At 36.7% G+C, this 21618-nt stretch overlaps 1 protein-coding gene across 12 annotated transcripts in view; it reads left to right on the top strand.

Moving 5' to 3' along the window:
- Positions 1-21618, top strand: part of TRDMT1 (tRNA aspartic acid methyltransferase 1) — an 84198-nt gene that overhangs the window by 23641 nt on the left and 38939 nt on the right. For 7 of the 12 annotated variants that reach the window (XR_004620656.1, XR_002142551.2, XR_002142552.2 and 4 more), the window contains exon 2: positions 18499-18608. The exons of 1 other annotated variant lie outside the window; for it this stretch is intronic. Coding sequence is in view for 3 of the 11 variants with exons in the window: in XM_011224176.3 (XP_011222478.1) it covers positions 18499-18608 (110 nt within the window). In the remaining 8 variants the exon portion in view is untranslated. Of the gene's footprint in view, positions 1-18284; positions 18407-18498; positions 18609-21618 lie in introns of all 12 variants that reach the window. 4 more of the 12 variants (XM_034643556.1, XM_034643554.1, XM_034643553.1 and 1 more) reach the window with 1 other exon arrangement.

Below are 21618 nucleotides of genomic sequence, written 5' to 3'. Positions count from 1 at the left end.
GGACAGAAGCTTCTGTGCTCGGGACTTTTCCAGACATTGCCCTATGTAGCTCTTCATCTGGCTGTTGGTCTGTGTCCTTTATTATAGAATAAACTGTCAAACTTTAAGTGTTGCTGTGAGTTCTGTGAGCTGTTCTAGCAAATGATGGAATCCAAGGACGGGGTTGTGGGATCTTTTGATTTGCAGCCAAATGGAACAGAAGTTGTAGGCTACCCGGAGCATGTAGGTATTACTTGCGGTTGGTGTCAGACTTGGAGCAGTCTTATGGGTCCGAGCTCTTAAGGGGTCTTGGCCAGCTCTGGTTTGTCGGAATTAAAGTGAACTGTGGACATCCATGTGGTGTCAGAAGTGTCGTGAGTGTGTAGTAGTGGGTGAGTAAGGGAACCACAGGAGTGTTCTACACGTGCTTCATGGGAGGACTTCTGATCAGGAAGAGACATGATGAGGAAGGAGCCAGCAGATACATCCTCTCTCTCCCTCCCCTACCACTGTTCCCTACTCAAGTACACATGGGGAAATGGAAGTGTTGCTTTAGACCGAATAGTGTCATTACTGCAGGGCTTCTGTCACCTTCGATACATCCCTCCTCCTGCCACTGTGAAGAGTGTTTTCTGATGAAGCTGTGACCAGTTTAGTAACGTACTGCTTTTTTATGGTTTCCCTCCTCCCTGCCTCACTACCCCCTTACTCTTGCTACTTTGGGGTGTTGCCTCCCAGAAAGAGCATCTGCAGCTAAACTTTGCCTTGCATTCTTTCTTAGGAAACCTGGGCAAAGGATTATTGCAGTAGCATTTTTACTGGGCTCCTGGCTTCTCTCTGTCTCCTCTAGTTTATTTTGACTCCTCTAGTGTCAGTGTGATCCTTTAGAAATGTATTAGATAAGTCATTCCTCTGATTAAAACTTCTGAGAGGTTTCTCATATCACTCAGTGAAAGCTTAAGTCCTCCAGCCCCAGTCCTCGTTGGGCTAGAGCCAGCCCCTTTCCCTCCCTGAGCGCATTTCTTGTGCTGTCCCCTTGCTTTCTTCATTCCAGGCTTGCTGGATGTCATAGTAAGTTTGTGCTGCTGTAACAGAGTACCATAGAGTGGGTGGCTTATAAACCACAGACGTTTATTTCTCAGACTTCTGGAGGCTGGGAAGTTTGAGATCAGGATGACAGTGTGGTTGAATTCTGGTGAGGGCTCTGTTCCAGGTTTCAGAGTGCTGACTTCGCCTTCGTCTTCACATGGCTGAGAGCAGAGACAGGAGGTGAGCTCTCTCATGACTCTTAGAAGGGCACTCATCCTATTCATCAGGACCCATCTTCATGACTTCATCTAATTCTAACCCCAGTTACCTCCCAAAGGCCTCTGTTTCATAATACCAGTACAGTGGGACGTAGAGTTTCGACATAAGAATTTGGGGGGGCACAAACATTCAGTCTATAATACCAGTCTCCTTGCTGTTCCTTTTACAAAATAAGCATGCTCCCGTCTCTAGGCCTTTGCAGTATCTTTTCCTTCTGTTCTAGAAAGTTCTTCCAGGTATCTGCCTGCTCCTTCATTTCCTTCAGGTTTTTGCTATTGAGATTCTCTGACCAACCTATGTAAAAATAGAACCAATCCCTTCTATACTACCTGGTTTACTCTGTTTTGTTTTTTTCCCATAATACTTTCCTTGTTAGACATATTATGTACTTATTTATTTATTGCTTGTCTCCCCCTGCCCCACTAGGATATAAGTTCCATAATAAGATAGACATTGTCTAGAACATTGCTTATACATATTTGTTGGATGAATGTACAAGTGAATAAGGGAACTAGGGTCATGTTTGCTATGAAATAGTATAACTTGAAGTAGATACCATTGTACTGTGATAAGTTTAAACTTAGGTATTAAGTCTGAATCACAAAGGCCATTTTTCTTTGGGAGGATGAGCTGAGTCAGTGTTTCCCGAAGTGTGGTCCATGGGGAGTGTTTTGAAGGCTGTTCATAGGTATCATGTAGGAGATAAATGTGTATGTATGTGCATGTATGTGTCCATGTCCGTGTGTGTGTGTGTGTGTTGGAGAGTGGCCAAGTAAGTGGAATCATGAAGGGTTTTTGTATGCATGATTATATGTGACATTTTAATAGATAAGAGATTTTTTTTTGCACTGCATGATAAAACATGAAATTGCCTCAAAATAATCAAGTGTGTTGGGAATAAGTTGGTTCTAACTCAGTGTAGAATTTTAATCATGTTAAAATGAGCTTTGGTGAAAATAATGAAGTTCAAGTGTTTTATTTTTTACTCTTTTATTCCTCTCAAGAAATATTACCTCCTTGTATGGAAAATTGCAAAGGAGAGGTTGATATGTGATAGTAAATCTGTAAGTAATTACAGAAGGATTATTATCATAAAATAGGGAGATTAGGATTGCATGTAGAATTTGGTATTTGGTGTCTAGAGCCTTTTTAGGATTTCTTTTGGCTTTTTGCTTTGCCCATGGAAGATTATCAGGAATATTCCCTAAAAAGTGCTTTTCAGAAATAGTGCCAATCAGCTCTCACCCTGCCTAAAAGCAAAAAAATTGCATCTCAGTTTTGGAAAATAGGTAGAATGTAGTTGAGATTTAAAAAAAAATGCTGTAAATACCATTACTTTACCTGGACCAATAGTTGCTTTTACTGTTATCCACTAATTCTTTTCATTCTAGGACTTCAGGTCACCACAAACTGAGCAAAACCCCCTGGACTAAAGTAAAACAGCTCCATCAGAGAGTCAGTCACAGGAGCTCTTTAGCATCCGTTAGTGTTTTTGTTCAAACACAATAGTGAATTTAATAATCCCTTAGTACTTAATGATTGAGACTTAATTTAAGAAACAAGTGGCTGAGTCTTTTAGCACATACACGACCCTCATAGGCTTTGGCACATTCCTTAATTATTGGAGAATTTGGGTCCAGAAAGAACCCATAATACGAAGAATTTATAGTTATACAATCTAGTTATACTTCGAACTTCCATAGATCAAATTAGAGATACTAAGTAAGCAGTTTTGCCTTGCTTATATTTTTCCTGAAAACCCTAAGATTTAGATGATAAAGTACCAGAGTAATTTCTGTGCTGCTTCAGAAGGCATTTTATTTCTGTGGCTTCAATTTACTTTGTGGTTATTGTTGCTGAGTCAATTGTTTAAATTATATTCTTTGACTATTTAGACTTAATGGTAGTCTTTATTGATTTGACGCAATACTGACCATTTGTCTGTACCTTGCTGTCCATCCAGTGAGGTTTCTCTCAGTTAATTCCGAAATGTCAGAATGTTGGTGACCATGGCTTGGAGGAAAAGATGTGAATCTGTCATTTTCTAGATTGTTTTGTGGGTTGGCATTTTTAGTATTTGGCAAGGAAAACATACTTAAAATCCAGAGTTCTGCTTCTGTGAAGAGATCATCTTTTACATCTCTCCTGTGATTGTAAAAATCAAAGGGCTGTGATTCCATTGTTTAAAAGAAAACCAAAAAACAAAGCCCAAACACATATACATATGCCTTTAGTGACATATTTGTCATACATTCTTAAATACAATACATTCATTTTTCTCAAACAAGTTATACTTCAAGAAGAGAATATATAGCCTTATATTTTAGTTTTAATGAAGGATCTTCATATTCCTCAGTTTACTATATTTTGAACTGCAAAGTAATAAAATGTTGCTTGGATAAGTTACATTAGCCTGAAAAAGGTAATACCAGTGTTGGGTGCTTATTGAGGTCACTTGATGGAATTGATGAAAAACGATACAGGTGAATTTAAATATTTAGAAATAAGTTTTAGAGGGATGACCTTGCAGTTACAGGGGTTAGATATCATTGTAAACAAACCTTCTGGAAATTACAGAGTAATATGGAAGAGGGTTACTTTGTGGAGATCACAAATAGTTAATGGGCACTTGTGGTTGGTATAATGTTTCCACGCACTCACAAACTCAAAAAGTGCTAACTCTCAAGTAACTTTGACTGAAGGGAAGTTGTGCTCTTGAAAACTGTGTTAGATGACTTAAAAAATGACCTTTGATGATAAAGATTCTTGTGAGAATCTTTCAAAGATGCATGTGAGAAAGTCAAATAAAATTATTCCATGCAATTCGAGTGGAAATGCAATATTTCTAGATGGACATAATAAGATAGTGCTATTTAAAATATATTTGTGTAACTAAGTTAAGAAAGTATATAATATGAAGTCATTTGAATATTTCAGCTATATCTTTTTCATCATCTATATAATGAAAATGACCATACATCTGATTTTGGATATTCTCTTGCAGAGAATGGGTATTGACTTTAATTGTAGTTGTCTTGTATTTGTCAAATATACAATGTATATTTGGATATATATTGTATATATAGAGACTGTGTGTCTGTGTATCACGTATATGAGTTTGGACATAGTAAAAGGCCAGCAAGGATGCACATTGTCCTGTTATCAATGTTAGCTCCTGGGGAGAGGAGTAGGGATAGAGAGCTCCTTGCTATCCTTAAACATACCAAGAACATTCCTGCTTCAGTGCCATTGCACTTGCTGTTTCCTCTGCCTGGAATGCTGTCCCCCAGATAGACACATGACTAGTCCCTTGTCTTTATTCAGATGTCACTTTCTCAGGGCTTCCCTGGCCATTATCAAAAGTTATTGTCTCTGCTCTGCCTCCCTATCTTCCTTTCTGATTTATTCTTCCCCTCAGCACTTACTACTGCCTACCATACTAAATATTTTACTTGTTTATATTTTTTTTAAGATTTAGTTATTTTAGAAAAAGAGAGAAAGTGAGTGGGGGGGAGGGGCAGAAGGAGAAGGAGAGAATCCTCAAGGAGACTCCCCACAGAGCCTGATGTGGGGCTTGATCTCACGACCCTAAGATCACGACCTCAGCCGAAATCAAGAGTTGGACACTTACCTGACTGAGCCACCCAGGAGCCCCTTACTTGCTTATGTTTTAAAATGACTGCCTCCCCTTCTACAATGTAGGCTCCACGAGTGTGGGGATTTTTTTGTTTCATTCTCTTTTGTTCACTGCTATACCTTTGGCACCTAGAATGGTGCTTGTTGCATAGTAGATGCTCAATATTCGTTGAATGAGTGAGTAAGTTATAGAGCGTGAACATTTTAAAGACTGATGATATCGTCAAGTTACTTTTTATATTTATTTTTTTAAAGATATATTTATTTGAGAGAGAGAGAGAGAACAAGGTGGAGGGGCAGAGGCAGAGGGAGAGAGAATCTCAAGTAGACTCCGTGCTGAGCATAGAGCCCGACTGGGGGTGCAGGGCTTGATCTCACGACCCTGAGATCATGACCTCAGCCAAAATCAAGAGTTGGATGCTTAACTGACTGTACCACCCAGGAGCCCCTCAAGTTACTTTTTAAAAGGATATACCAGTTTACATCCAATAATGTTTATGTGACCATAAATATGCCAATATAATATTTAAAACTATATACCATGTGAAATTGTTAATTTTTTACTACTAGTGAAGCTGAATAGTTAAAAATATTTTTACACATATTGTTGTTTTTATTTTTAACTATGTAATACATTTGTTTAAAAACTGGGAAATGCTTTGTCATCTCACCCGATTAATAGCGTAATGTTGCACTTTTAAGCTGTTCGCCATCCATCCAATCCAACAGCATGATTGCACACATTGATCATCAAGGCATTAATAGTGGATTTGCCAAGATTTATCTCTCACTGTATTAAGAAAGGGGACTATTTGGACTTGGGAACCATAACTCTGCTGGAATCCCAGAAGTCCCAAGGGTGGAAAACATTAGGAAATACTGAAAACATATTTATTCATTCAGCATGTAATTTTTGAGTGGTTTCTGTGTCAGTTACTTTGCTGCACAATGGGGATACAGCAGTAACAAGACAGCTGTATTCTTTTCCTTGAGATTATGGTTTACTGGGAAATACTGATGCTGCACAAATGAAGAAGAACATTTCAGAATAAAAATTATACATGCTGTTCATGCAGGGATAAACACTGTTGCGAATTTGTATTATATCTTTTCAATCTTTATTTGACAGGTGTTCATTAACATTAAAATAAATTACAGCTTTCTTTTTTCACTGAGAATATTTTGAAGTTTTCCTCGTTATTACATATTACATTGGTTTTTAATGGCTGTATGATATTCCTTTTTATGGAAGTTCCACTTGTTCAAAGCAATCAACATTTTAGGACATTTAGGTTGCTTATAATTTGTCACTATTATAAACAAAATAGGATTTATCCTTCATATACATCTTTTCTTCACATCTCTGTTATTGCCTTACATACTGGTTATTCCTAATGCCTCTGTAACACATTACGACAAACTTAATGGCTTAAAGCAGCACACATTTATTATCTTATAATGCTGGAGGTCAGAAGTCTTAAAATCAGGGGCACCTGGGTGGCTCATTGTTAAGTGTCTGCCTTCAACTCAGGGCGTGATCCTAGGGACCTGGGATCGAGCCCTGCATCGGGCTCCCTGCTCGGCGGGAAGCCTGCTTCTTCCTCTCCCACTCCCCCTGCGTGTGTTCCTTCTCTCGCTGGCTGTCTCTCTCTCTGTCAAATAAAAAAAATCTTTAAAAAAAAAAGTCTTAAAATCAAGGTTTTGCCTGAGGTGTTTCCTTCTAGAACCTCAAGTGGACAGTGTGTTTCTTCGCCTTTTCCAGCTTCTAGAGGTCACCTGCATTTCTTGGCTTGTGACTTCTTCCTCCATCTTCAAAGCTAGAAGTGCAGCATCTTACAGGCTTTCTCTCTGACCTCTGCTTCTTTCATCTGTTTCTCTGACTCTAACCCTCCTCCATCCTTCTTGTGATTACACTGGGTCTTAGCATGCATAACCTAGGAAAATCTCCTCTTTTTAAAATCTTTAGTCATATCTGTTGCCAGGTAAGGTAACACTGTTGCAGGTTTCATGGATTAGGATGGGAACAATTTTTCTGTGGGGGAAGGAGGAGCTCACTATATGTACCCAAATATAAAATTGTTAAGTCCATGCAGTTTTGAAGGCTTTAGATACACACCAGACTGCTTTCTTGAACTCTGAATCCTCCATTGGTACACCTGCAGTGAGGGTTCCTGTCACACCGGTCCTTTCTAGCATTTGCTATTCTTATTTTAAAAGGTCTTGGACGTTTGATAACAAAAATTTATTGAGTCATTACTATATGGTCAGCACAAATGTAACTTTCATATATATTAGCTAATTTAATCTTCAGAAAACCTTATGACATAGGTACTTTATTATCTCTATTCTCTCACTTTTACGGGTAAAGACATGATCCTTAGTGAAGTCAAGTAACTTGCCTTAGTCACACAGCTGGAAATGGTGGAGCTAAACTTCAAATACAGCAGAGAAAGAGCTAGATAGTTAGATACGCATATCCTAAATCTTTCTGAGAACCTGTGAATACACACACACACACCGAATAAAGAATCTCTGTAGGGTGTGCCTATGATAGTCTTGATTAAAAAACCAATGATAGCTAATATGTGTTGAATACCGTGGAAAAAGTTTTGCAGAGAAATATATAGCTGGAAGGAGACTCAGAAAAGGAAAATGAGGAATAAAATCATTGAAGGTCTTAGGACAGATTTTACTTTCTGGGTCAGTGCAAAATTGTAAACTTAATTCTTTCATTTTTTATTTTTATTTTTTAAAAATATTTTATTTACTTGATCAAGAGATGAGAGAGAGAGCATGAGCAGGGGGAGAGGCAGGGGGAGAGGCAGAGGGAGAGGGAGGAGCAGACTCCCAGCTGAGCAGGGAGCCTGATGTAGGGCCCAACCCTGGGATTATGACCTGAGCCACGGGCAGGCAGACACCTAACTGACTGAGCCACCCAGGTGCCCCTAAACTTAATTCTTTTAGAGGTGCCTATAGCAGAAATTCAGGATAGGGTTTAAAACTCTGAAGTCAAGAATGATGAAAATAATAAACTTTAAGGAAAGGTTTACTATATATAAAGCAAAGATGGACTCGGAATGGCAGGACAAATTTAGAGAGGAGTTTTTAGTTTAATTTTTGGGATCTTTATGATTGATAACATAATTATATTTTTACAACTCTTTTTTTCATTCATAGTTGATTAGATCAAGAGTGCTAATGGTTATATCATTTCTTCATTGACTTCCATGAGTATATCAGAAATGATCGCCTCTAAAAAAAAAGAAATTATCATCTTTTAAATTATAAGAAAATATCAACAAAGAATGTTTTGACATATTTATAGTGATAAACCATTCATAGATGCTCATTCATTCAAAGCAAATTTATGTAAAACAAAATCTTTGGTGTTTAAACCTGTTAATAGGCTGGATCACATGTGTTTATATTGCTTACTTCTTAAACCATTTAAATAAATGTTTTTAATCACTGGTAGTGCCTTTAAGAGAGTAAGAGGAAGGTCTTAAACGTCATGGGGAAAATAGAGAAGACAGATTTATATCCTTTGAATTCTAAGTATGTAAATAGGTAGCTTTCATCTCATTACATTTTTGGCCATATGCCATACTTGTTGATCTCTAAAGAACTATGGCAATGTAGTATAATTCTTATTTTTTATTTTCTTGACTATTACTGAGTTGGTGGGACAAAAAAATGTGTTGAGTTATAACCGTTTACTGGGTGTGTGTGTGTGTGTGTGTTCTTACAGTCTAATGGGCATGTTTTGAGAATGTATCCAAACCTTTCTTATCTGTCCTTGATACTTTCCCTTTGTGATTTCTCAGGGTCACAACCAAAAGAAATATTGAATTCTTTTGTTCCAAGATAAAAATAGTTTTATGTTTGTTTGCTTTTCGCTGATTTTAAAAGCATTCCATTCTTATTTTTAAGAAAAAGACCACATAATCCAAAAAAGTTTAAAGGAAGAAATAAAAATTACCTCCAAATTCCCCCTACCACCAAGAGATAGCCCCTGTCAACATTTGCTGTTTTTTCTTTCTTAATATGGGTACATACACATACACTATACAAAACTTAGATTATTACCTAACAGGATAGTGACTTTTTTTTTTTTGTATTTAAAAAATCTGTATCACTCCACATTAATATATATGGGTATCATTTTTAATATGGCATTCTTACACTTATATTGTCCAAATATCTCCTTAGCATAAATTGATGATTGGAATAGCTAGGACTAATGATAGAAGAGTTGATTCTGTATACTATCACCAACATGAAGAAGGGCACTTTTTTTTTATTTTTTATTTTTTTAAAGATTTTATTTATTTATTCGACAGAGATAGAGAGAGCCAGCAAGAGAGGGAACACAAACAGGGGGAGTGGGAGAGGAAGAAGCAGGCTCATAGCAGAAGAGCCCGATGTGGGGCTCGATCCCCATAACGCCAGGATCACGCCCTAAGCCGAAGGCAGACGCTTAACCGCTGTGCCACCCAGGCGCCCCGGGCACATTTTTTAAAACTCTTGCTTATACTAGATAGTGTTCATCTTATAAAACCTTTCCTAGTCTGATAACTTAAACTGATTAATGTGGATTTCTGTCATTATTGGTGAGGTGCAGCATCATTTTATGTTAACTGATCATATAAAATTCTGTATTTTGAATTGCCTGTAATTGAAATTTCTATTTTGACTGTTTTTACTTTTAGAACTTGAATTTTTAAAGAATTGATAAGACCATTCAACTGAAAATATTATATGCTCCTTAAAAGACATTGGGGATACAGCTTACAGATGGCTCTCTACATATTTGTTGTATTTAGAATACATGTATGGGATGAAGTAATTAGACCTATAATGAAGTCCTCGCCTCCCAAATTGGGACTCCTGCCCTCCTAAATTGCCTCAATTTAGGATACTTGGGGAGTATTTGATCAAGAGAAGTGTTTCTGTTTTGTGGATGTGTAGTTAATTAATTTCTTATTCACAAGGCTTTTGGTGTTCATGTTGTTCTGCTTGCCAAGTTGGAATTTGAAATGCATTTCCTCATAGTGACAAGTGATATTTAAGTGTGTTCTCTTAAATACCTATTAGAATTGTTATTTCCAAGTTAACAGAAAACAATCCAAACTGGTTTATGTAAAAGTTGTAAATACTCATGTAATGACTAAGATCAAATATAGGCTTGGGGTACAGTTTAAAGGGGCTCAAATTCTGTTACCAGGAACTAGTTTTCTTTCTCTGTGTATCTGTCTCAGTTTTGTTCTTTCTGGATTGGGTGCATTTTTTTTTTTTAAGATTTTATTTATTTGAGAGAGAGCAAATAGCAGTGGGTAGGGGCAGAGCTAGAGGGAGAAGCCGACTCCCCATTGAGCAGGGGCCTTGATCCTGAGACTCCGGGATCATGACCTGAGCCAAAGGCAGAGGCTTAACCAACTGAACCATCCAGGCACCCAATGGGTGCGTTTTTATATACCCTCTCCCCTTACTGCATCAAGAAGGCTATAGTGGCCATTGAACTTACATCCCTCCATGGTTAAACTCTAAGAAAGGTCAAGCATCTCTTCCTAGTTGCCCAAGAAAAAGTCAGGTGTTCCCTCTTACTGTGCCTCATTGGCTGATTTTGAGTTGTTTGCCCTCTCCAAAACCACTCTGGAAGTCTTGGCTTGGGCTTGACACATGCTTTCAGTGAAACCAGGAGTAGGGGGTTGAGGACGTCTGAATCACTTGACAGAAAGTGAGTGCAGTAAGATCCCCCAAAGAAATTCTGGGACTATTGCTAGAGAAGGGTACTGGATGCTGGTAAATCACAATACAGATGTCCACTCATTTTGTATTCTCAGTACCCAGCAGAATGCCTACTACATGATAGGCACTCTAATAAGTATTTATAATTGCCTGACAGTAGCACTATTAGTGCTATTATTTAACATATTTGTAAGTTAAATAGAATTCTGTAGGCCATTCTGGAAACTTCATTGTGTTGCCAAGGTAAGCATTTGACCTAAATGTCAAACAATCCACTTAAAATTGTTCTTTTAGGCATTGATGAACACAGAAGTACAGGCTTATTAAAGACTTTTTAAGCTAATCTTGTTCTGAGCCAACAGAACACTGAAGAGGGTAATGAGCAATAATCAGGAGTTGGTTTTAGAGATCAAATTTACTCATTTTCATACTATTCAGTCAGAAGATGTTTATTGGAGGCCAAGTGGGTGCCAGTTATGGCAATGTCTGGGTTCTGTGAGTACTCTGATACGCAAGCTATGGCCTGGGCTCCATCAGATTATGCAGTCTAGTGAGAGAGGTGGTGTCCTGGGATAAATGTGATGATAGTGTGAACTACCCAGCATGATGACACCCCAGGGGACTGGCCCCCATTTCACTCCAGCAGGCTCAGTAAAAGCCTCCTGGAGGAGTCACACTTAAGCTGAGTGAGTCCTGAGGGAGCAACAAGAATGATCTAGGACATGAGAGAGAGTGTCAGAGGTTGGACATGGTAGGATAGGCTTTTTAGCTATACACAGAGGCACTAGGATTGAGAAATTATGGCCCATCTGGGGCATGATAAGTAGTTGGGTATTACCTGGGGAAAAAAGTGTATGTGTATGAGTGTAGTGGGTATGAATTGGAAGAGTGAATTGGAATCGAGGGACAGTGTCAAAAGAGGAGGATAGACAGGTATGCAGCGTCCAGATCATGCTAAGAAGTTTGGATTTTAATGGGAAGACAGTGGTAAACTACCAGATGACCTGGAAGCTGTAGAATGATTTCATTAGAACCTGGGAAGAATCCTGGGAAACCCTGTAAGTGCAAATTTACTGATGTGAGTTCAGAAAAAAGAGCATTTGATGCTATCATTGCTTTTTTTTTTTTTAAACAATTGACATTGTTATATATATTGATACGTGTAGCTTGTAAATAAACATGTCCATGGAACACTGACCATCTTTCTTGATAAGGTTTCTAAAATACAGACTTTTCTATAAGAAACAAAAACAAGTGAAGGTTTATCTTTCTATAAGAAACAAAAACAAATGAAGAATTTAAAAATAAGCAGTCTAATATCACTTTCCAAGTCTAAAACTTATCAAAACTTGATGGAAGGAGACATTTCTTTATCTTAGGACAATAAATCATTTTAAAACTCCAAGCACCTTTTATAAAAAGGGCTTATGAACACTTAGTAATCATTAGAAGATCTGTTGCATGAAAGCCTGAGAAGTTAAGGTTTTGTCCTCTCTTTAGTAATCATTATCAATATTCATAGTTTGACCTTTATTTATGTCAGGAACCATAGAGGCGGTTGGGTAACACTCCAGCCATCATTCCAAAGGGAAACCAGAGCTTCCTTAGTGGTAGCTTCATGTCACCTTCTAATCAGTATTATGATAAATCATCTAAGGAAGTCTTGCCGTGCAAAAATATTTAGCAAGAGATTACTGGGCTTAGGAAATACGTGAGGCTGATTATCATTGTTCCAGAGATTCAGTGGTTTTGCTTTTGAGATTTTGAGTGTATCATGGTGGTGTTATTAGTACTGATAGTCCTATTGATATTATTCATAGTAGATTTTTGCGTTGTTTATTGAATATATGATTTTGCTTGGTTTTCTAATTTTTTTATATTTTCTTAAATCAAAGCTCCAGAGGTTTTCTACTCAAAGTACCATAGATGTGACTTTTAAAAAATAATGAATAACATTATATGATGACAAATGGTGACGACACTTAGTGTGGTGAACACTGAGTAATGTACAGAGTTGTTCAATCACTATGTTATACACCTGAAGCTAATATTGTATGTCAACTATACTTTAATAATAAAAGCTTTAAAATAATGAAGAAAATATTTGCTTTTGGTAGAAATTCACTTCATAAGGAAAATTTGGGGGAATCACCTTTTATATTAAAGGAGAAATTCTTGGGGCACCTGGGTGGCTCAGTCGTTAAGCGTTTGCCTTCGGCGCAGGGCGTGATCCCAGAGTCCTGGGGTCAAGCGCCACATCAGTCTTCTCTGCTGGGAGCCTGCTTCTTCCTCTCCCACTCCCCCTGCTTGTCTCTCTCTCACTGGCTGTCTCTCTCACTGGCTGTCTCTGTGTCAAATAAATAAATAAATAAAATCTTTAAAAAAAAAAAAAAGGAGGAATTCTTGTACCTCAGAGAAAAACAATGTTGCTTTAATTTTAAAACTCCCCTGACCTCCATAAATATAAACTTTATATATTCATCCCTGTGGGTCTAGCAGAATGCTTGGCACACATTACTCAGTAAATGTTTTTTGAATTATATTGATCCGGTCTAATCATGAATTGAACCTGAAATTCTCTTCTCACCACATACACAGACACACACACACATACCCACTGTCTAAAACAACTGAGGAACTGTTAGGATTAGGTTCCTGCATCTGTTAGCATTAAGTTCAACTGTCAATAATAGAGACATCCAAAATAATAGTGACTAAAAGAAGGTAGAAGTTTGTTTCTTTCTCACATAAAATAAGTCACTGGGTGGCTCATTTGGTTAAGCGTCCGACTTTTGATTTCGGCTCAGGTCATGATCTCAGGGTCGTGAGATGGAGCCCTGTATAGGGCTCCGTGCTCAGTGGGGAGTCTGCTTGAGATTCTCTCCTTCTCTTTCTCTCTAAAAAATAAATAAATCCTAAAAAAGAAAAAAAAAGTTAAGTCTAGACAGTAATCCAGGGCTGCTACAGTGACTCTGTGAAATCCTTCAGGACCTCAACTCCTTCCAATTCTTTGCTTTGCCAGCTCTGTAAAGCGGCCCTTCTCTTCATGGACTAACGTGGTGGTTAGAGTACCAGCCATTATATTTATTTTTCAATAGTAGAAACCAGTAGTAGAAACAAACCAGTAGTAAAAAGGCCAGACAGCACAAACAGCTATCATGTTCTTCTTTCTTACACCTTTGTTCTTTCTCAAGATCCTTCTCAAAGTGGAGGAGGCAATGCTCCTCTTCTCCAAATTGCAGTGTATTATCTGGCATAGCATCTTTATTTTTCTTTCCATGTAAATTCAGTGTGTCCCTTTTAAACATTAATTTGGTACCTTTCTCTCTTGTGCCACTTTCCCAGCTCTGGTCTGTACACAGATCTCAAGCAGTTCCTGTCCACTCTCTGGTTGATAGGCTCTTGTATTTAGTTAGATCTTAGAAACAATGATCTAGTTTATGTCTTGACCCAAAGTAAGCTTTTTGTTGTTGTTTGCTGTTAGCTGATCTTTTAAGGAGATTTTCTAAGCAAATTAGATGAATTTTATGAAAAATTTGAAACTTATTTTAAATTTAATTCAGAGAAATAATTTATTTGCAAGTTTTGAAAAGCAAGAATCTTTAAAAGGGAACAAGAAATATACCTTGCCAATAGGGATAAAACATTAAGCAATCATTTTAAATTCAGAATCCTTAAGATCTGTTTTTGCTTAGTGCTTTAATTCTTAAGCTGTCAGTTTGAACGAAAGGAAATAGACATGGGATATGTTCCACTGATCCCATTTCACAACTAGATGTCAGTGTTAACATACCTGACTAGGTGTCTCAGGTGTGATCATAATGAGCTCATTCAAGTAATTACTCACCTGTATGACACACAAATCAGAAAATAAATGATAAAGAAGAAAAAGAAGAAAAAAATAAGCTACTTTCCTTACTTCAAAATGGGTTGGTTAATTTTATATTTACATTTTTAAAAATTGAATTTTTCCCCACTTTAATAACTTTCTGATTTATTTGGTTAGGAAAGGCAGGTAGAGTATAAACTTGTACCCTTTCACTACTACCAACCAAATGTTCTTCCCTACAACTTTTCCAGAAAGAGTGATCGGAAAAAGAAGGAAAATTATTGCTATTCAAGTGTGTGTGTGTGTGTGTGTGTGTGTTAGACTCTTGCCTACTTCAGTAAGAGACATACATGAGAGCAGGAATTATGCATGCATTGTTGGTGACATTTCTTACAACTCCTCAGAAGGTCTCTCTTGGTATACTAAACCTACCTTTTAAATTCAGTCCTCCTGTAAACAGGAGCGTGATGCCCCTTGTCTTTTCCTTGCAGATCCAATCTGACACTTTTAACATCATTTATATACATTTCTCTAACTAGAGTGTTGTAACTTTTATACCCATGCTTCCTGTTGATAAATACGCAGAGTAATAACAAATACCACGAATAACATCCAGGTGAAGCAGTAGATCATAGAGCTGAAAACACATCCCTACGCTCCACGATGCTAAAAGATCCTGATGGGTTCCCGTTTCCCAATTCTCTCTCCCCTTCAAGGATTACCTCTCCTGCATGATTTAAGTAATAGAGCTCACTTATGCAAAATTCTATTGAGTTATATTCACTTTGATATTTTTGTTAAACATTTTAAAATATGCGTATGTGGCTTGACAGAGATTTTTGGAGGCTATGGATTTGAAGTATCAGTAGAAAATATCAAGACAATTTGTCTTTGTTTTTGTTTTTTGTTTTTTGTTTTTTTAAAGGTTTTATTTATTTATGTGACAGACAGCCAGCGAGAGGGAACACAGCAGGGGAGTGGGAGAGGAAGAAGCAGGCTCCCAGTGGAGGGGCCTGATGTGGGACTCGATATAACGCCGGGATCACGCCCTGAGCCGAAGGCAGGCGCTTTATGACTATGCCACCCAGGCGCCCCAAGACAATTTGTCTTTAGATCTCAATTTCAGATTTCAACAGAATTGACAGTTTTGCTTATTTATTTATTTATTTATTTATTTATTTATTTATTCATTTTATTTAAATTTTAGTCATTTAACATAGAGTGCAATATTGGTTTCTGGAGTAGAATTCAGTGATTGATCACTTACATACAACCAGGTTTGCTTTTTAAAATTGTTATTTATAAAACTAACTTTTTCCTTAGAAACACATCTGTACACCAGAACAATTCTGTTTTGAAAAGGCAAGTTGAATTATTGTTAGTAATATCTTAGTACATTCATTTCTCACCACAGAAATAACTTTTTAGGGCATGCAGTGGATCCTAATTTTATAACAATCTAAAATAATGCATTAATAACAGTGCTTTTGCTTACTGACTTTTAAAATCTGCTGTTTTCTGAGAAAGAATTTTTGGTTCATTGGTTCTTGGGTAGCCACATAAAACGTTCATTTCGCAGTTGCTTTTTTTAAGTTTTTATGTCTTTCAGGCTCATGATACAAGAACGTAAAGTTAATTATTGATTGTGGTGCAGATTCTGCTCATCACTGTGTATTGTCAGCCTGAAAAAAGAGAAAAGCTGTATTAACCAACTCCAGGCAATCCCAGATTGCTGCATATATCGTGGAAATGCAAGCAGGCTTCATCATGCTTATAACAAGATATCTTATTTAACAAAACAGTAAAATAATTCAGTGAAGTTTTTGTAGTCCTGAGCTCTCTTACAATGCTTTGTAGTAACTTAATTCTTGATCTGAATTATAACAGGTTTGTGATTTTGCAAAATAATCCTTATATACTAATTTTTTAATTTGTTTAAAAGCCGCCTTTTTTTTTTAAGATTTTATTTTTTTGAGAGAGATAGAGCATGAGCAGAGGGAAGGGGCAAAGGGAGAGGGAGAAGCAGGCTTCCCACTGAGCAGGGAGCCTGATGTGGGGCTCCATCCCAGGACCCTGAGACCATGACCCGAGCTGAAGGGAGACACTTAACCCCCTGAGCCACCCAGGTGCCCCTGCTTAAAGCTTTCTTTTTTTTTTTTTTTAAAGATTTTATTTATTTATTTGACAGAGATAGAGACAGCGCGAGAGAGGGAACACAAGCAGGGGGAGTGGGAGAGGAAGAAGCAGGCTCATAGCAGAGGAGCCCAATGTGGGGCTCGATCCTTTAACCGGGATCACGCCCTGAGCCGAAGGCAGACACCCAACCGCTGTGCCACCCAGGCGCCCCAAAGCTTTCTTGATTTATGATCCTGATTTAAGATTTCTCTGATGTCTTTGACAAAGGTGTTATTTATAACTTTATGCTAAGGCAAATAACTAGTTATTGATTCTAATCTCAGTTGGAGGCAGCTACGTATGATATTACTAACTGGACCTCAGAGTTTCCAGTGACCTACTTACAAAGTAGCAAAGTACCTGGGAGATAACTGGTGCTAGCTGAGTGTCTTGAGCATGGCAGACATTCAGCAAATTTTTACTTAGAGATATTTATGCCCTTGTTTTGTCTTGGACATCATCTCTTTTAGGCCTCAGTGTATAATTGTGATTATTTCCTGAGTGTGTGTGAGCCTTCCTTTTTACCCCGCCTTCTGTGAACTGAGTTTTATTTCTGGTACCTCCTACTAGAGCCCTAGCTCCTCACATCTAAATTCTTTTGTCATTTTTTGATATTTGTTACCTATGCTAACTATTAACAGCAAATGGTTATTAAAGAAATAGCTATTTGGAGGTACTATGCAATTTTGTAATTTTTTTCTGGTGGTTTTCCTAAGGAGTCTTAAATACTTTTATTTTTAAAACTTCACATTTTCTCCTGATTTGGGACGGGGAAATACATCATCGTTTTTGTATGTGTTTGGGTAAGAAGTGCAGCAGGGGTGGTAATTGCAAAATATAACAGCAGCTATGCATGTTTACATAGTTCACATTTTGACTGCCATTGGAACTATAGTAAAACTCTTTGACACCATTTTGAAAATTATTATTATTATTCTTTTTTAGAGAGGGAGAGTGGGGGAGGGGTAGAGAGAGAGGAAGAAAGAGAATCTTAAGCAGGCTCCATGCCCAGCACAGAGCCCAAGGTGGTGCTGGATCTCACAACCTAGATCATGAACTAAGCTGAAATCAATAGTGGGAGGCTTAACTGACCGAGCCACCCAAGCACCCCTGACAATTATTTTTTTTTTAGCACCTAGAGAGAAGGGCCGTGAAGGCATGCCCTTGAAATTATTTCCCTTACTCCTTTCTGTCCTGGTCTGTTAAAGATTTTTAATTTTTAATCTATGTAGTTTTTATATTTGGACACCAATTAATTGTTCATTTCAGTTAAAAACTTACCTAAACCTTAAACAGGTGAATTTTGTGGTATGTGAATTGTATCTCAATAAAACTGTTGTTTACAAACTTCTAAAACTTATGTAAAAGCATTTTTAGTGATAATGGGAAGCAGCTTTGTATTAATGTTAGAAGGTGAGGAGCAAATGGTAGTCAGTTTATTCATATAGAGTTCCAAGTGATATGGTTTTTTAAAATATACTTCCCTTTTCTATTTTTGGTTTGTTTAACTTAGGAAAACTTTCTATTTAACTCATAAGTGTATATCTAAATGGAGTGAGGAAGACGAATGTAAGAGATAATGACTGAAACATTTAAATCTTTTTTTTAGCATCAGAATGCTATTTAGAGAGATGAACCAGAAGTATGCAAATATTCCATTTCATAACTCCCTGGCCTGGTTGTCCGTTGGAAATCTGAGATCTAGCTAGGTAATTGAAGAAGTGAGAAAAGGTACTACAAAATTCTGGATTTTGACTTCTCTGTAAAGTGACCAAGTTGATACTAAGGACTTTACATTTTAAGATATTCACTTATCATTACAGAAAGCTGTGTGCCTGCACACGTGGTGGCTGCCATTGATGTAAACACTGTCGCTAATGAAGTCTACAAGTATAATTTTCCTCACACACAGTTATTGGCCAAGACAATCGAAGTGAGTAATGTTGCTTATTGTTTTAATAAGTACATAGCAAGGAAAATGTGATTGAAAAACAGTGTAAGATACTGGTTTCTGGGGCCTTCGTTGGAGGATAAGTCATATTTAAATGAAAAAGTTTAGGAGAAGGGAATCAACATTCTATATTCTATGAGAAGATGGCATGTTCTTTTTTGCCCTTATTGATTTTTAATTCTCAGTTTGAGAGAATGAGAATGAGAGAAGTCAGTATTTTGGTCTCCGAGACAAAGGATTCAAATGTAAGAATATGCCTGACTTTTAAATGCATTCTGTAATGTTATTAAACTTTGTTTAATTCTTTACTTTCAAGCAATAGTCATGCACAATATATATATGTATAACAGAGTAAAAACAAGAGAGGCAGTCACTGGCTATTACTTATTGAATGCTTCTTATTTTAGCAAGCCTGTCAAAATTAAAGGTAAAAGTACATTGATTCACTCTGCACAAGTATCTAATACTGATGTTATTGTTATTTTTAAAACAATACGAAATTGTGTTTTTCTCGTTTTCTTGTGAAAAATGTTACAACAAATTTCTCAAGCTATAATTTACAACAATAAACTGTACTCATTTGTGTATAGTTTGAGTTTTGACTAATATTACAAATGTGTAACTACCACAATCAGGACTTAGAACATCCATCTCCTATAGGGTTCGTTAGTGTCCCAATCCCCGGCAGCGACTGATCTGCTTTCTGTCATTACAGATTAAATTTTCCATTTCCAATATATCACAAATAAAATCATGAGTGTAATTTTTCTGGGTGTAACTTTTTCGTTTAGCATAATGTTTTTTGAATTCACCCATGTTGTGCATATCAGTAGTCTGTTCTTTGTTATTATTGCTGAGTAATATTCTATACAGTGGATTTTATGTACTACAATATATACATTCATTCACATGGTGTTACACATTTAGGTTATTTCCAGATTTTGACTATATAAAAATGTTGCTGTGAACATTCATGTGCAGGTTTTTGTGTGGACCTTTGTTTTCATTTCTTGTAGATGAATACTTAGAATTGGAATTGCTGGGTCATATAGTAGGTTTCTTTAATTTTATGAGAAAATACTGTTTTCCAGAGTGTGTTTACCATTTCACATTCCTATAATCAATGTTGAAGTGTTTCAGTCGTTTCACATCCTTACCAGCACTTGATATTGGTGATTCAAAAATTTTAGCCATTCTAGTGAGCCTATCATGCTATTGTGATTCTTTTGTGTGTGATGATTCTAATTTGCATTTCCCTGATGGCTGATAATGTTGAGCATCTTTTCTTTTGCTTATTGGCTGTTTCTGTATCTACTTCTGTAATGAAATTTCTTGCCCAATTTTTATTATTTGGTGTGTTTGTAATATCACCATTTCATTGTAAGTAGTTGTTTAAGTTTTCTGGATTCAAGTTGTCTGTCACATAAGAACTAGGATGATCGGTAGGGGAAGAAAGGGATAAAGAAAAGGGGGGTAATCAGAAGGGGGAATGAAACATGAGAGACTATGGACTATGAGAAACAAACTGAAGACTTCAGAGGGGAGTGGGGTGGGGGAATGGGATAGACTGGTGATGGGTAGTAAGGAGGGCACGTATTGCATGGTGCACTGGGTGTTATACGCAACTAATGAAGCATCAAACTTTACATCGGAATCTGGGGGTGTACTGTATGGTGATTAACATAATATAATAAAATAAAAAATTAAAAAAAATTAAAATTAAAAAAAAAAAAAGAAATGTGTATAACAAAGATTTTCTCCAGTTCTGTAATTTGTCTTTTCATTTGTGTTCATCAAAATGCAAAACTTACTTACCTTTCTTTGTTTTTTGATCACGTTTCTGTGTGTTCTAAAAAATTTTTGTTTACTCCATTTTCCCCTCATCTAGAAATTTTATAGTTTTGGCTTTTCCATTTATGTTTATGACCCATTTAAAGTTACTTTTTGTGTGTGTTGGAAGTAGCAGTCATTTATTTATTTATTTTTTCCAAATGCATATAGCATTGTCCTGGCACCATTTTCTTTTCTTTTTTCTTCTACCATTTTCTGAAATGACTATACTTTCCTCAATTTTCTCGACACCTAAAAAAAAAAAATAGGTCATAAATGTGTGTCTATTTCTGGATCCTCTCTTCAGAAGTGTCTATATGTTTTTCCTTACACCAATAACACACTCCTTGGATTATTGTAGCTTTATAATATGTATTGAAGTCAAGTAGGGTAAGTTCTCAAATTGCTGGGTTTTTTTTCAAGATTATTTTGGCTACACTGTCATTTACATTTCTGTGTAAATTTCAGAACAACCCTGCCAATTTCTACAAAAAAAAAGATATTTTGATTGGAATCGCATTGATTGGCTTTAGAAGAATTGGTATCTTAATAAAATTGAGTCTTCCAGGCCATGAACATGGTATCTCTCTTCATTTATTTAGGTATTCTTTAATTTATATTAGCAATATTTTGTAATATTTGTTGTACAAATCTTGCACATATGTTAATTTATCTCTAAATATTTGTGGCTTTTGATGCTATTGTAAGTGGTATGTTAAAAAATACATTTACTAATTGTTTATTGCTAGCATATAGGGATACACTTACTTTGTTGATTGACCTTGACCTTGTATCTTGTGACTTTGTTATATTGACTTATTCTGATAGCTTTGATTTTTTTAGGATTTTTTCTACATACGCAATCATATTGTCTGAGAATAAAGAATTTTACTTTCCCTTCCAATCAGTGTGACTTATTTTCTTGTCTTATTGCATTGTCTAGGACCTTCTGTACAGTGTCGATTAAATAGGATTACATTGGATATCCTTTCCTTCTTCCACATCCTAGGGGCAGAGCGTTCAGTCATTAACCATTTGGGATGATGTTAGCTGTAGATTTTTAATAGATGTATTTTATCAAGTTGAGGAAATTTCCTTTTATTACATTTTCTGAGAATTTTTATAATGAATGGGTTTTTAATTTTGTCAGATGCTATCTTTC

This window comes from Ailuropoda melanoleuca, chromosome 15 (assembly GCF_002007445.2).
Source record: "Ailuropoda melanoleuca isolate Jingjing chromosome 15, ASM200744v2, whole genome shotgun sequence".
Taxonomy (NCBI): domain Eukaryota; kingdom Metazoa; phylum Chordata; class Mammalia; order Carnivora; family Ursidae; genus Ailuropoda; species Ailuropoda melanoleuca.
This window is presented reverse-complemented; position numbering and strand designations above follow the sequence as displayed.